The sequence below is a fragment of the Oryzias latipes genome, chromosome 12, assembly GCF_053564925.1.
Source record: "Oryzias latipes strain Hd-rR chromosome 12, Olatipes_Hd-rR_3.1".
In the NCBI taxonomy this organism is placed as follows: domain Eukaryota; kingdom Metazoa; phylum Chordata; class Actinopteri; order Beloniformes; family Adrianichthyidae; genus Oryzias; species Oryzias latipes.
Genome location: NC_136248.1, coordinates 24,574,467 through 24,588,826, shown reverse-complemented (window position 1 = coordinate 24,588,826; position 14,360 = coordinate 24,574,467). Strand labels below are relative to the sequence as shown.

General features: G+C 42.0%; 1 protein-coding gene across 3 annotated transcripts in view; it reads right to left on the bottom strand.

Moving 5' to 3' along the window:
- pcsk5a (proprotein convertase subtilisin/kexin type 5a) overlaps nt 1–14,360 on the bottom strand; it is a 40,752-nt gene that overhangs the window by 14,384 nt on the left and 12,008 nt on the right. For all 3 annotated transcript variants that reach the window (XM_011481555.4, XM_078956148.1, XM_078956149.1), the window contains 10 exons: nt 7,590–7,726; nt 7,361–7,480; nt 7,166–7,268; nt 6,604–6,794; nt 6,351–6,435; nt 5,880–5,983; nt 5,666–5,804; nt 5,361–5,476; nt 893–995; nt 550–686 (listed from right to left, as the gene is read on the bottom strand). In XM_011481555.4, coding sequence (XP_011479857.3) covers nt 550–686; nt 893–995; nt 5,361–5,476; nt 5,666–5,804; nt 5,880–5,983; nt 6,351–6,435; nt 6,604–6,794; nt 7,166–7,268; nt 7,361–7,480; nt 7,590–7,726 — 1,235 coding nt within the window. The remainder of the gene's footprint in view (nt 1–549; nt 687–892; nt 996–5,360; nt 5,477–5,665; nt 5,805–5,879; nt 5,984–6,350; nt 6,436–6,603; nt 6,795–7,165; nt 7,269–7,360; nt 7,481–7,589; nt 7,727–14,360) is intronic.

The following is a 14,360-nucleotide window of genomic DNA, read 5'->3' as shown; positions in this document are numbered from 1 at the left end:
AGAATTTGTTTTAATTTGGCACATTTCTTCTGGCTAGGAACCCCTTAAATCTGAAGGTTTTGGACTGTGATAAGCCAAACAGACTATAGCCATCCTAGCTGCAGTGCAACAAACAGCTAGGATGACTTCTTCAACATTTACCTGGTGAAATTTATAAGCAAGTCTCCTGTGTTTCTTAGAAAAACACAACTTCTTTGAATGTCAAGACGCTTAAGATTGTTTTTCTTGTTTCCTTTTAAAAAAAATATTTATATCAAGGAGCAGTGGATGCAGTTAACTATTTTGGGACAGAAATGTTGCACCTTAAAAATCAATCACCTTAAAAACTAGTCGTCCTGGTATCCAAATTCATTAATGCGGTCCTGCAGGCCCTTCAACCATTAAACATTAAGATCCAGATCAAAGTTGAAGATCACTGCAATTTTATCCAGTTATTTTTATACGAGTCTTAGTGAAATAAAAGCAGAACACGACATAAACGTCTCCCAAGAGAAGCAAACCGCCCAGTGTGTTTTGGATCATTTGGTACTTTTCTGAATCCCTTCTTACCCGTGTCACAGCTGGTGCAATTGGAGGGGCCTGCATCTACACATGTGGCACAGGTGTGGTCACACAGGTGACACCGTCCACCTGACGGATACTTGCCTTTGCCACACGCCTCCAAGCATCTGCCCTCATCCAGAGCACTGCAGCCAAGCAGGAGAAAAATCAATCAAACCGCCTCAACTCCTTTACATCCCAGCATTCAACGTATGGCCTATTCACACAGCTGGGTGAGTTATGTGTATGTGTCGAGTTTTTATGTGCTTTTATGTATTCATTACTATGTTAGCTTGTTTAACTACTATTTACTTTTATCTTTCTTCAAAGTGTAGATCAGCGTGTAACTTACTGTGCGGACGCGCAGCTGATGCATTCTTGACTGTGCGGCCCTGTGCACTTCAGACACGCTGGGTCACAGGGGTGGCAAACCCCATCACTGTCCGGATACTCGCCTGCTCGGCAAACAGATGCTCAGATTCAGATATAAGAAAAGGCTTCACGCCAAAACCAAACAAAAAAATCTTAGGGTTGTTTGCAAAAGTACCGTATTTTCACAACTATAAGGCGCACTTAAAAGTCATAAATTTTCTTCAGCCAGCAGGGGGCGCCCTTTGAGCCGGTGCGCCTACTGTGTAGTCGTTGGTCGCAAAAGAAGATGGAGTGAGGAAGGGACAGAGACGTAAAGGCCAAGGGGAACCTAACTGCAGAGCAACTGTCCGCAATTTAAAATTGTCTATGTTTCTTCTATGTCATAACACTCAACCATTTAAGAAAGGCAGGGATAAGCAGAGAAGCAGGTTGCTCACTGCCGTTAACGGCACCATTGCCCATTTACCATGAATTCACAGGTGTAACAACATGAGGGTCACTTCTCTTCACAGCCACCTAGCTCATGGTGTGGAAATCAACACTTCCTATCAGTCTTAGTGGCCATAGGCGGGGTTAAGGCCCGGGTCCCAACACTTGTTAACAAGATGGCTGAAGCCCTGTTTGAACTGCAGCTATCAGCTGCGCGGAGGAAAATAAAAACTCAGATTTGCTCCCGCTGTTTTTTTTTTTTAAAACACACATTGAGTTTTTGAGTGTGTGCTTTAAGCTGCTGTTTTCGCTAGCGCATATAGGGAGGAGAAAAGCAGAGAGACTGACGCAAGCCTGTGTGTGTGTGTGTGCTGAAAGCAGTTGCTGGTGCATTTGTAGTAGGGAAGAAAAGAGACGCAACGGCACGCGCGGCGCAAGCCTGTGTGTTGTGTGTCTTTAGCGCCTGTGTTTGTGTAGGATAAGGTGGAAGGGACACAAGAGCGCGCAAGTGAGTGAGCATTCAGTTTGTGTTACTCAGTTAGGGAGAACAGTAACAAAAAAAGTTTCCTCTAAAAGAACAGTGACTGGAGTTTTTATTAACCCACTCTAGAGGCTCCGAACGGGGGTTAATGTGCCCACGCCTTAACACCCAGTGCGTCTTTTGTATGTGTCAAAGACGGAAAAATCCCCCGTGACTGAGACCGCGCCCTACCACCCAGTGGACCTAATGGTCATGAAAATACAGTACAGAGTTATTGCAAAGATTATAATTGGAAGCAGCACAATATCAAAGCAAGAACACTTTCATTTTGGATCAGTTTTTAATGTGATTTCCAATGTTTAAAATTTGTGTGCATTTGTTTAAGCTTTGAAGCCCCAATAAAGTAATTTTTACGAAGATCTATTGGTAGACCTGCACTCCTTACCTGCAGGTATGTTACTTTTGATTAATATAAGTTTGTTTTTTCTAGTTAAGATTTGTTGTTGCCTTTTTCAAATCATAGTCCTTAGTGCTTCACCCTAAAACTGTTTTATTTGAAAGACACTTTAATCAAAGACAGAACAGGCTGTTGCAGGAGGTTGTTATTCATTCAAGCCATGAAAGAAAATCACTGTTCTGGTTTAGTCTCTGCCATAAGCAGAGCTCTAGTAAATAACACTAGCCGCGGTTACATGGGCAGAATATATCTTGATCGGATCAATGGTCAGGTTAAAATTCACCCGTGCACATGGGATCAGAAAACCTTTTTCCGATTAGAAGAAACGTTCCCATGGCTCACACTTTCGGTCGGAATGAATCATTTGGGCATGCGCAGTGGTGTTAAAAACTCCCGGATGAGGAAGTAGGTCCCGTTCTAAACAAACAGCTGCCACAGACATTTATTTTATGCAGCAGCTCGGTGATATACGAGAAGATCTTCCAAACGTGCTTTTATTAATGTCATGAATAGTATGAAGCGCCTGTTCGCTCATCGTTTTATTTAATCCGTGTGATCAGTGCTGGAAGAAGGGTTAGGACAGGCTATAAACACAGGCTAACAGCCTCATGGACAGAAAATCCAGGACCATGAAACCCTGCAATCTGCATCTTGGCTGCACAAAAATGTCTGGGAATAACATCAGTCTTTATTTTGTCGGGACAAAACTGGAAACACAAATCCACGTGATTGTTTGAACGATTCTAAGGACTGAGCGGCATTTATTTCTGCTTCCCCAAACTCGCTGCGTGAGCTGGCGGCTCTCCTGAGTCCAGCAGCCGCTAACCCAGAGCGGCGGGACGGCCCGCAGTCTGAATTCTCCCACACATGACAAAACAACAAAAACGCACACGTAACAAAGCATCCTCCTCCCCTCAGACACGAAGTTATTAATCCAGCTGTTCTGCTCACTCGGGTGCCAGTGGACCGAGTGAGCGGACCGAGTAAGCGTCGGGGGGCAAGCGCTCTTTCCCCTCATCTCCCTCGTGAGGTGTGTCAGAGAGGGGAGAGCCAGCGGGGCGGGGCGGAGCGGCGCTTTTCACGGGGCGTCCGCAGAGCAGCTGGTCGGTCCCGTATGAGTTCCAAAGCTTTCTTTCAGCGAAACACCGTCTATGCGTGACGTAAACCAGAGCAGTAGTGACACACGATCGGAATGACCGTTTACATGCTCCACGATCGGATAGACGATCGGTATTACCCACCTATCTCGATCGGAAAGAAATTCTGATCCGAACAAGTCTGACCGGGGCAGAGTATTCCGAATGCCGCGTTTACATGACGCATTTTCTTTCCGATCAGGCGTTCTTTCCGATTACTTTTGCCCATGTAAACGCGGCTACTGTTGCATGAGAGAGAGAAAATGATATCTACCTGCATGCAATGTACTTCTTTTAAAGCGTGTAACTGATTGAATACAACTGGGATTAATAATAAGAAAAATCTAAACAAACTGAACACATCAGATAATCTAACCATTTTTCTGTCATAAAATGATATTGAATTGCTGATTTACGACTAAATTATCTACAACATAAAAACAATTCATAATTGCAAAAAGGATCAGCGAAAGGCAAAGCATTGAAAGCATCAATTTTATTGATAGTTCTCTTATTTTTCTTCATTAGCTGACAAACATCGTTTCTCCACTAGCATTAAAATAAAATTTATTACAAGCTATTTATGTGCAATGACGTTGATTAACCCTTCAGACTTTTTTTTTCATTAAATGTTATTAAAAAAAGTTTTATCTGATAAAAAAATACTTAGAATATGATCAGAAACAAACATGTATTTTTTTCTAAATCTGCAGAACAGATATCCACAATAAACTCTTTCCTTCAAAATAAGGCATTTGAGCGTGGTCATCCATGTTGCTGTAGCTTAAGTTAACCACCAGATGTCACTAGTCTCACTTAGCCTGCAATTAAGAGGAAAGCCTCTGAGCTGAGTGAGGCTTCGTGGTCCATCCTTTCAATTTTCCATTAAATGTATTTTTAAGTTACAAACTGCTGTTGGGTTTTTATTTTTATTTTTTTCAACTTTCCCAGGTTTTTCTTCAACTGTGTGATTTTCATTTAGGAAACTTTTTGCAAGAAAAATGAACCAGTAGTGTTGCTAATGAAGCTTTTCGGAGAAAAAAAGTTATTAGCATTCAGACAGTTATGCTTTATATGCGTTAAGGTTGTCAAAAATATGGGGTGGACCCAATCAGTCGATTGGACTCCTCCCTGCTTTAGAATATCGATGGATAAAGATTTTGATCACTGGCTGCACAGAGAATAGTCAAAAGGAACTTTGGTCATACTCAGCTGCTGGTCTGAATTGTTAGTTTTATAATCAGCAAACTCTAGATTGGTCTCCACAAAGACATATTTGAAAAGGTTTCAGCATTTAATGACACTTCGTAAAGCGTGCGTCAGCCGCACTGCATGTTATTTCTCAATCATTGCATCGGAATGTTAGATGTGTTTTGGCCTTCCAAAATACTGTATACTTTGACAACTTGAGTCTTCTGGATGCCAACAGAGGTTTTAGAAAAAAACCTGCAGGAATAGCTACTTCTAGAAAAGTCTGCAACTCTCTAACTTAAAGAAAAAGAAATTAAAAACTTTTCAAGACTGAAGGCAGTTTGGTTTCCACCTCCGAGTAAATTGAATACTTGATTAGTTCCAGACCACTGAGCTGCCTAAATATGCTGATTTTGTAGAGCTACTCACATTTGTTAGTGATTCTTTTATAAGTGAATGAATCAACAGGAGCTGACCCTTACCGTCACACTCCTGTTTTAATGGGGCCAAAAAGTATTTTTGAAGCAACTACTAATTAATACTTTCATTTTTCATATTTTATTTATTTTGTTTTGCTTTCATATAGACAAAGAGCTGAAATATGATTTTTGCCCTCCTCAAAGAGTTTAAAATAGACAGGTTTTGCATTAAAAACAGGGAAAATAAATGTGCAGGAGTTGGGTTTTTTTATCTAAAGGCATGAAATGGAGAAGGAAATGAGGAATGAAATGGAGAAGAGGGATGGCTGACTGACCGTCTGTGCATGCAGTGTTAATAATGCACACGCCATCCTGAAGGCTGTGGCCCCTGGAACAGCTGCTGCAGTTTCCCAGGCTGGGCCCCACACAGGTGAGACAGCTGGCGTCGCACCTGAGGAGATCGGCGGGGAGACGGAGCAGCGGAAACACGTGTTGACCGCATGAAAACAGAGAATGCAGCGAGTCCCGCTCAGCCAAGGCGCACAACAGCAAACAAAGCAAGAAGCCAACTACCCAAATACGGCCTGCCATCAACTGATAAACAAAACACCCACACCTGAACACACAGCAGCGGGCTCACCTCCTACATGTCCTCTGGCCATCCGCTATCTCTGGGCTCGGCTCGGCGGTGTAGAAGCCAGGACTGCATGAGGACACGCAGCGCCACTCCTCTGTGAAAAAGCCTTCTGCACAAAGGCTGCACGCCTCAAAACCTGCACCTGACGCCACATCAGATACACACACACTCTTCAGAGTTGATCATTTGTAAACATTTTCACCGTTCTGACATTTACCTGCACAGGTAGCACAGGCCTTGTGACAGGGCTTGCACGTGGCCTCCTGTGGGTCATGGTAGAACGCTGGTGCGCAGCTCGGCTGGCACCGGTTCCCCTGCAGGCTGCAGTGAGTGCAGAGAGCATGTGGCACTGTGACACACTCAGTCAATCATGTGACACCACAGAGATGAGTCACCGCCTTCAGATTGCAGGCTCGCTTCACTCAGCGCCACCAAAAACACTCCTTGAAGCCAAGCCAATCAAGGAGACACTTTAAATGTACCCGTTTGTTTTGGAGTTAACTGCAATGGCTCTGTAGTGATTTCTGAGCTGAGAAGGTAGGATGACACACAGTCAGGAGTGCTTTCTGTAATTGTAAGGAAACTGCTGAGTGTGCAAGCGCACCCGGCATCAGTATTCTCTGTGGCTGGAGGAGAAGGAGCGATGTTTACAGAGCAGTTCATTCTGGCATCAGAGGACGCCTCTCACCTTGTGTCATGTTTGCATTCAGTGCAGATGCTGTAGGAGGTGCACTTCAAGCAGTTTTCACTGCATTTTCTGCACACATTCGCATCTGTGGGGATTTCAAACAATAGACACTTTAGGGCAGCAAATCAATCCAACTCGCACACCTCTTAGCTGACGCTACAACAGCTGACTTTCTGTTCAAACTCTGCAGGCCCCACAGGGTTCACTCCAGGTTCTGCATAACGCGCCAATAGCGAAACACTAAAAGCGCTACCGTGATCGAGGTAGTAGTTATCCCCACAGGACGCTGAGCAGGTGCTGGTCTCCTCTGTCAGGTGATAACCAGGCTGACAGGAAGTGCATTGGTCGCTGCGACTTCCCGTGCAGCTCTGGCAGAAAGAGAAGCACTTTTTGCAGCGCCTGCGGTCACCCCAGAACCCAGCAGGACACTCTGAAATGCACAACCTAAAAAGAGAAAACAGAAAATTACAGGAGTGATATCCTTTTAATCTGATCAGTGCTTTCACATGAGAAAAGGCTGGGATAGTTTATGTAGAACAGGTAATACCAAATAAATGACTTATTTGATTTACTATGCAGATGGTGCTGGTTTTACTATCAGTGACATTTTAATTTAAAAATAAAAAGTTTTAGCTTGCAGCCTGAGAGTCCTCCTCTTTAGTCAAGTTGTTTGATTAAGATTTTGACTGTTAAGAAAATCCAGATTTTGTGTTTAAAATGTTTATAATAAATACAAAATATCTAAAATAGTTGGTAATTACATTGATTGTGTTTACAATTCACAGTGTGTATGTTTGCTGTGTAATTCTGTTAACCTTGTGTTGTTCTTGAACTTGAGAAAAAAGTGCAGGCATGTGACACACTGCTGTGGGCCTGGCCCCTCACATCCATCCTCGCTGCATTCTGGGTCACAGGGTCCTGCAGGGGCAAAGTCACAGCACCCTCATGGCAAAATGATAACCCTATTGCTACTTTATTTACACATCTGTTTCTGGGAGAGTGCGACCTACCATCGTATTCTTCTGTGACATCACTAGCTACTGGGATCTCAGCTGATCGGGTGCGCAGACGATGCGAAGAGTGCAGCTCGGCAGTGCCATAAATCACCAGAGACCACTTCTCCAAAACGCCTGACAACAAGAAAACAATAAAACAGTCCGGGTTTTTATTCTTGTATGTAGTTTTATCTGTTTTTTTCTCTAATGAGGTTTATGATGGAGAAAAAGGAGGAGGTCAAACCTGGTTTGGTGTCGCCTCGCTTATTTGAAGGAGTATCTTTGATTTTCAAAGTCCATTTCCCTGCTGACTGCTCTCCCCAGCAATGAACTGTCATGAACTCCCAGTCCTGAAATCCTTCTGTGGAGTTATCAAGAGGCCTGCACCAGAAACACCACATCGGCATCAGCATAGATACAATTACACGGCATCTCCTGCTCCAAGTTATGACCTTCTAACATCGCTTATTACTCTTTGCCTGTCCGTCCTGGGGAGGATCCCTCCTTCATGAGGACATCCCTGAGGTTTCTTCTCTGTCATTACAGAGAAGTAGGGTCTAAGGGCAGGGATGCCCAGTTCAGCTTAGTCTGTTTTTTAGCCATTACCTATTGAATTCTATGACTTCACGTTCTTTATGATTTCATGTTTATCATACAATTACTGGTATGAAGCCCATTGAGACGACTATTGTGATATTGGGCTATGTAAATAAAACTGAGTTGAATTGAATTCTAGGTTATCCAGTTACTGTGTCCTCACGTTCCAACTGGATGAAGCCCATCTGCTACACTATTCAAACATGTAGTTGTAATCTGCTACACTATTCAAACATGTAGTTGTAGAGTTAGACTAGTTAATTCTTCTCCAACTGTCCTGGTACATTGCCTGCTTGTCCTGGGAGAAGATCCCTTCTTCAAGGTTGCCCAGTTTGGCAAAGTCTGTTTGGTTTAGTTTAGAAATCAGCTATTGTGTTTTATGACTGAAACCCGTTGAGACAACTGTGTTGTAATATTGGTCTATATAAATAAAATGGAATTGCGAGAATTAGTCTTCTTCTAACAATATTTCAATTGCATGTATTTCTTCTTTTCTTTCTTGACCCCACAAACTAAAGACCAGTTTTTTTATCCTACTATTAAAAAACATCACAATCTCACATATGTGTAGAGATCTTATGATCTAAAAAGATTTGACATTTGTGTTGGGTCAACTAATTTAGTATTGTAAATGCAGCCCAGGCTACATTTACAATAGTGAAAACCCAAAAACACTTGCTAAAAAGTAAGGCAGATTTTAGAAGCCATTTTAATCTAGCAAATGAAAAAACCTCATTACACACATGAAGCATGGCGGTTGACGTGTTATAGTCTGTGGCGACCTTACTTTATAACACTCTCCAGCCTCTAGTAAAAGGGTTCAGTGACTTTAATCAAATATAAAAAAATTGAAAAGTTAAGATAAACAAAACTTTAAGTGAGCTGTATTTTTTTACTTTCGGCTCATCCCTTCAGGGTCGTCACAGCAAATCAGCTTTCACCAAGTAGCACAGGTAGTTTAGGCAGGTTTTTATTTTTTTCTAACGCTGAGTGTATGGTAAGGGTAAGGAATCTTTCAAAAAGAAACATTAATAAAGACAACGCGGTGCACAAATGAACACTTTGTGCACAACTTTCCGGAAAAATCTGAATACAACATTAAGTTTTACGTTTAACATGTCTGTTGTGAAAACGACTGGTTACAACTTTTGTCTGAATAGGAAATTTCCCTGCTTAACTCGCAGTCAAAAATAGGTCACAGGGTCACAGGCATATACATCCAGTCAAGAAGCATGGATTGTTCAAATTTGCGCATGCGTAACAAAGTTTATTTAATAAAATAAAATAGAACTTCTTAGAATGTTATTGATCAAATGACGGGAAATTATCTTGTTACTATTGCACTGTTGAAAATGGAATAAAACAGATATTATTACAGCGATATCTGGCCACATAGTTTTAGACCCAGAAGTGGTGGAAAACAGCCCAGAATGCGGTAGCATGTCTGGTTGATCAGACGATAACGAAAGAAAAAGAGCTAAGCTAACTCTGAGCTATACAAGGCTAACTGGCAGCCGACTACAGTAGGATCAGAGTACCCAACTTCTTTTTACTGATTTTTCTTTTTTAACCAACGCTATGGTCTGCCACCACTTCTCATCCATTTTCTTAACCCACTATGTTTCTTAACCCGGTGCTGCCGGAGGCTGTCCCGGCTACTGTTGGGCGAAGGCGGGGTACATCTGGACAGGTCCAGGGGCTGGAGCCAGGGCGCCCGCCCCGCATGTCCCGGGAATAAACTGGCTGGCAAAGGGGGAATCCCCCCCCACCCCGTTTTCCTATTGCTGCTCTCCGGCGTCTGCTGCTGTTGGCGGGCAGATGAGAGAGCGTTGGCAGCAGGAAAGTGGGGATAGCTCTGCTGGCTGCTTGTGTGTTTTTTTTATTTTGTATCATCATTCTCTTATTTTCATCTCTTTTTTTGACCAACATTTACTTTTTTTTTTTTTTTTTTAAACCCTTATTAAGAGGAATGTCTGCTACTCTTCTTTTCCCACCACTTCCAGGTCCGGCGCATTATTTATTTCATCAGCTGTTTCGGCAACAAAAATGAAGCAGCATCTCGCTGTTATAATCTTTTTTTCTTTTTTTTTTTAAATCAACAGAGCAATGGCATCACCAAAATTTCCCTTCCAGGGCATCAATAACATTCTAAAAAGTTTGATAAATGAGGTTAAGGCGCGTGCTCACTCATTTGATTCAAGGTTTCGGGACTCGATGTAAATGCCTGTGACACTGTGTTGTATTTTTGACAGTTTATAAACTGGGGAAATTTCATTTTCAAGATGAGAAAGACTTGTATTCAAAACAAAGACAAATTGAATTAAAAACAGACACGTCAAACATAAAACTATATGTTGTGTTTATATTTTTTTTTACAAGTTGTGTCCAAAGTATTAATTAGATGAAAATTTTGGATTTATGCATACGTTCCTTATCAACAGTCATCTTCCCCATACAGATGTCCTTCCTGCACAACCATATATTTCATCCGGGCTGGGGACCGGTACAGGGAGACCCAGACTTAGGCCCCCAAGTGGCCACATAGGCAGCACCGCGAAAAGCCCAAAGCCCCACACGGGATGAAGCTCATTGAGCTTCCTGGGAAACAAACTTTCCATGTTTTTGCAAATTTGTGGCTCCAACAGGGGGGCCAAATGTAAGTCAAACATGTCTGATAATTCAAACAAGCAAATGATCACCTGCATAAATATTTGTGCGACTTCTAACAAAAACGATTATTTTTAACCTGTTAAGAGGAAACAAAGACTTGAAATATATTTTTTCTGGTTTTTATATAGACTTAAAATTAAAAAATAGAACAGCTGGACATATTTAGGTTTAGAGATAAAATGACAAATAGGAAAATGGCTTCTGTTTTATGCAAGATGATGAGCTTTTTAGAAAAGAAAATAACTGAGAACGCTCTTACATTTGATCCTTTAATCTGTTTGAATACAATGTTCAGCAGCTTTGTTGTTTTGACTGATAAACCACTTTTTGATGAGTGTTTGAAGATTCACCAAAAAGAAATGATTGGTACTCCTGTTATTTCACTGCAGCAAAAATGAAAGTACTGTCGACTTATTTACGAGGGCAAAAAAGTATTTTTCTGTCATGGATTCTGCAAGTATTTTCACTCAAGAAGAAAGGAGAGGTCTCTAATGTTCATCATAGATGCACTTCAACTGAGACAGAATGTAAAAAAAGAATCCAGGAAAGGAAAATGTATGATGAAAATCATTTGAGTCTTTGACATGTCCATGTGGCCGTGTTCTTATGAAAGAGAACAAATGTAATAATTAAAAAAAAAAAAAAAAAATAAAAATCACTGTTGCTGGTGATTTATGGCAAACTGTTGCAAAGACGCTCCGTTTAAATTAATGAGCTTTTGTGATGTCCCAACGGCGCATACGCATTATTCAAGATCCCTGATCTGCCCCGTCCAGCGAGCACATCAGCTCAAGTGCAGGAAAAGAGAAGATGGCAGATTGCTGCATTCCCCGCACATATTTTAAGTTCATTCAAGGCTGGATTTTGTTGTTGGCAACACATATTTAAAATTAAAATTAAAGGTAAAGTTCCGAATGTGTTCTCCGCATTTGTAGTGTCTCTGACCAAGTTTGAAGGATTGATGGTCTTGACTAACCAGAGACGGTAAAAATAAAATCAGAGGAACCTTTTTATTATTGCCTGGATGAAAATAAGAAAAATATAAAGTTCTGGAGGCCCGAGCAGGTTGGCTCCCCATCTTGCAGCGGGTCTCTGTCTGGCCACCAGCTCCCTTCCCTAGAGCCGGCATAGTGAGTAGGGCTGTGACGATAACCGCATCACCGCACTTTTTTTTAAAGTTTTTTTTTTTTTTGAAAGTTTTGCATATGGTGCGTGATTGGAACTACAATAAACACACAAAACACATTCATCTTTGCTGATAATTTACTTTCTCTGCAAGTCCTGTGTTCAGACATAAAGGGTTTCTATGGGAAACCTTTTATCACTCTTCTCCTTTTCTCCTCGTCGCACCCGCCTGCGCGCGCCCGCGGCTGTCACTGTCTCAGAGAAGCACGCGGCACGTGCGCACTCTACTTAAACACGCACACGTGCGCTGTTTCAGAAACACACACGTCCTCATTCTACAAAAGTTTGTTTCTTGCGAGGAAATACGACAAATTTACTGCGTTCAAATTATTCATTTCCATTGTATTCATTTCCATTACAAGCTGCGTGCGTTATTGAGTGCGCGACACGGCCGCCCGCCGGAGGATTTTCTGTTGGGGGGGGGGGGTATTACTGTTCTCAGTCACTCTGTAACACCAAACATGAACGCCCGCTGTTAGATTTCCATGAATATCACTACATTTTCTTGTTGGGAACTATTTTGTTAGCAGCAATGTTACGTGTCTGTGTAAACAAAGGCGGAGCCTCCTGGCCTGCGTTCTTCATGGGTGTCAGGCTTCATGGCTACCGGAGAGGTAACAAAGTGTCTGCAGACTGTTTTTTACTGGGCAATATCTAATTTTCTGAGATGTCTGTACCAGAGAGCACAGGTGAAGGCTCACAGCTAGAGAGCAGAAGAATCAACACGCACCCCCAACACACGTGTGTGCGCGCTTCTTCCTCCTAGTCCTACACACACTGCGCACGGACACAGTCACAGTCAATCTACAACACCTACATAGATAAGTCATTAGTTAGATAGGTATTAGTTAGTTGTGACAGTTATTTGTCAATAAAGAATAGTACGTTTTAATTGTATTTATTTCCGATGCAGCCGCCGGGGGATTCTTTTTTTGGAGGGGGGGGGGGCTGCGGTTAACCGCGACACCGCGCCCCCTGGTGGTTCATCACCGCGGTGATCAAAAATCCGACACCGTCACAGCTCTAATAGTGATCAGGACTGGTCCAGCTCCATAAGCCCTACGACAGACTGTTTAGGTTGTGCCTGCCTTCGCAGCTGAACCGTAACCCGAAATCCCAAACTTAACCCTTTCTCTGGGTTCGTCCAGCCAGGAATAGAGTTTAGCACTGACCACACATATTTAGAAGATTTCATGTGAAAAGTCTCGTTTTTTACCCCCGCATTTAACGGTCTACACAGGCATCAAATTCACGTCTGAGCAACAGTCAGAGCTGCTTGCTGCTGCAATGTAGCCAAGATTATAATGTAATTCAATGCATTTTTCAAAGTTCTGTTTTGTGTGTAATTGTATTGAACAGTGGGTTCCGGTACACACATCTGTTTCGTCATTCCACACATTGTTCAAAAAGTGTCGCTTTGCAACCAAAAATGTGTCACTTTTCTCTGTTTCTTTATGGCTAAAGAGAAACTTTTGAGAATAGAGCCTGTCAGTCAGTGCTGTTTGTGCCCCCCCTTGTGTCAAGCTCTACACTCATGCAAGACACAGCTTGCAGAAAGGGGGGATCGAGGGCGGAGCTACTCAGCTCAGCACCAATGGCCACGCCCATGAAGAGGAGATTTTGGAAACAGAGGCTTCAGAGAAACATGAAATACGGCTTTTTAAAGACATTTAGGTTGTGGGAAAGTTTTATTTAAGAAAAATTGTCATAGGACTTTAAAGAATTTATTTGTAAATTGGCGTGAAAAACTAGCCAGAATTCTGTCTCTCACAGACCTGTTACTTCTTTAATAAACTCTTCTATCCTCCACTTCTGTATTAATGCACCTGTTCACACCCTTAAACAATCAGATTGCAACTGCTTCACCATGACCAAGACCAAAGAGCAGTCCAAGCATCCCAGGGACAAGATTGTTCACCTGAACTAGACTTGAATAAAGCAATCTACAATAAGCAAGAAGCTTGGAGAGAAGAGATTAGCTCTTAAAAAGATCTGCATGGAAAAGTGGACCAAGATATAAGCCACAGTATGTGCAAACACAGTGAAGGTCAACAGGGCAGTCGTGGTCCACCTCTGATCGGAAGACTGCAAGTGTGATTCCTCTGGTGGTTGTAGGTTGGCGTCAGTGTTCAGCAGCGGAGCTGCCATCAGTTTACGAGTGTGGGCCTTTGAGAGAGGTAGAAAAGTGCTATACAAGTATATGCTAGGATATTTTTAATTTCCTTCGCCTACCAGAGTTTTGAAGTGAACCTTTATTATTGACCAAATACTCATTTTCTGCACCATTATACAAATAAATACTTATTTAAGGTCATTTCCTGGATTCCATTTATTAAGTGCATCTATGATAAACATTACAAACCTGACTACTAAATATTTTTTGCCCCACTACACATTTCTGGTTTCTGGACTAATCAACATTTGTGTGCATAAAATTGTTAAAAAGTTGTGAATTTGTTCATGTTTAGTGTCTCAATAACCAAATACACACTTTCCACTTCCGTTTCGTTGCATTATGTATTTTCAGAGCACTGAAGTTAATCAAAAGTAAGTTGCTGCCTTT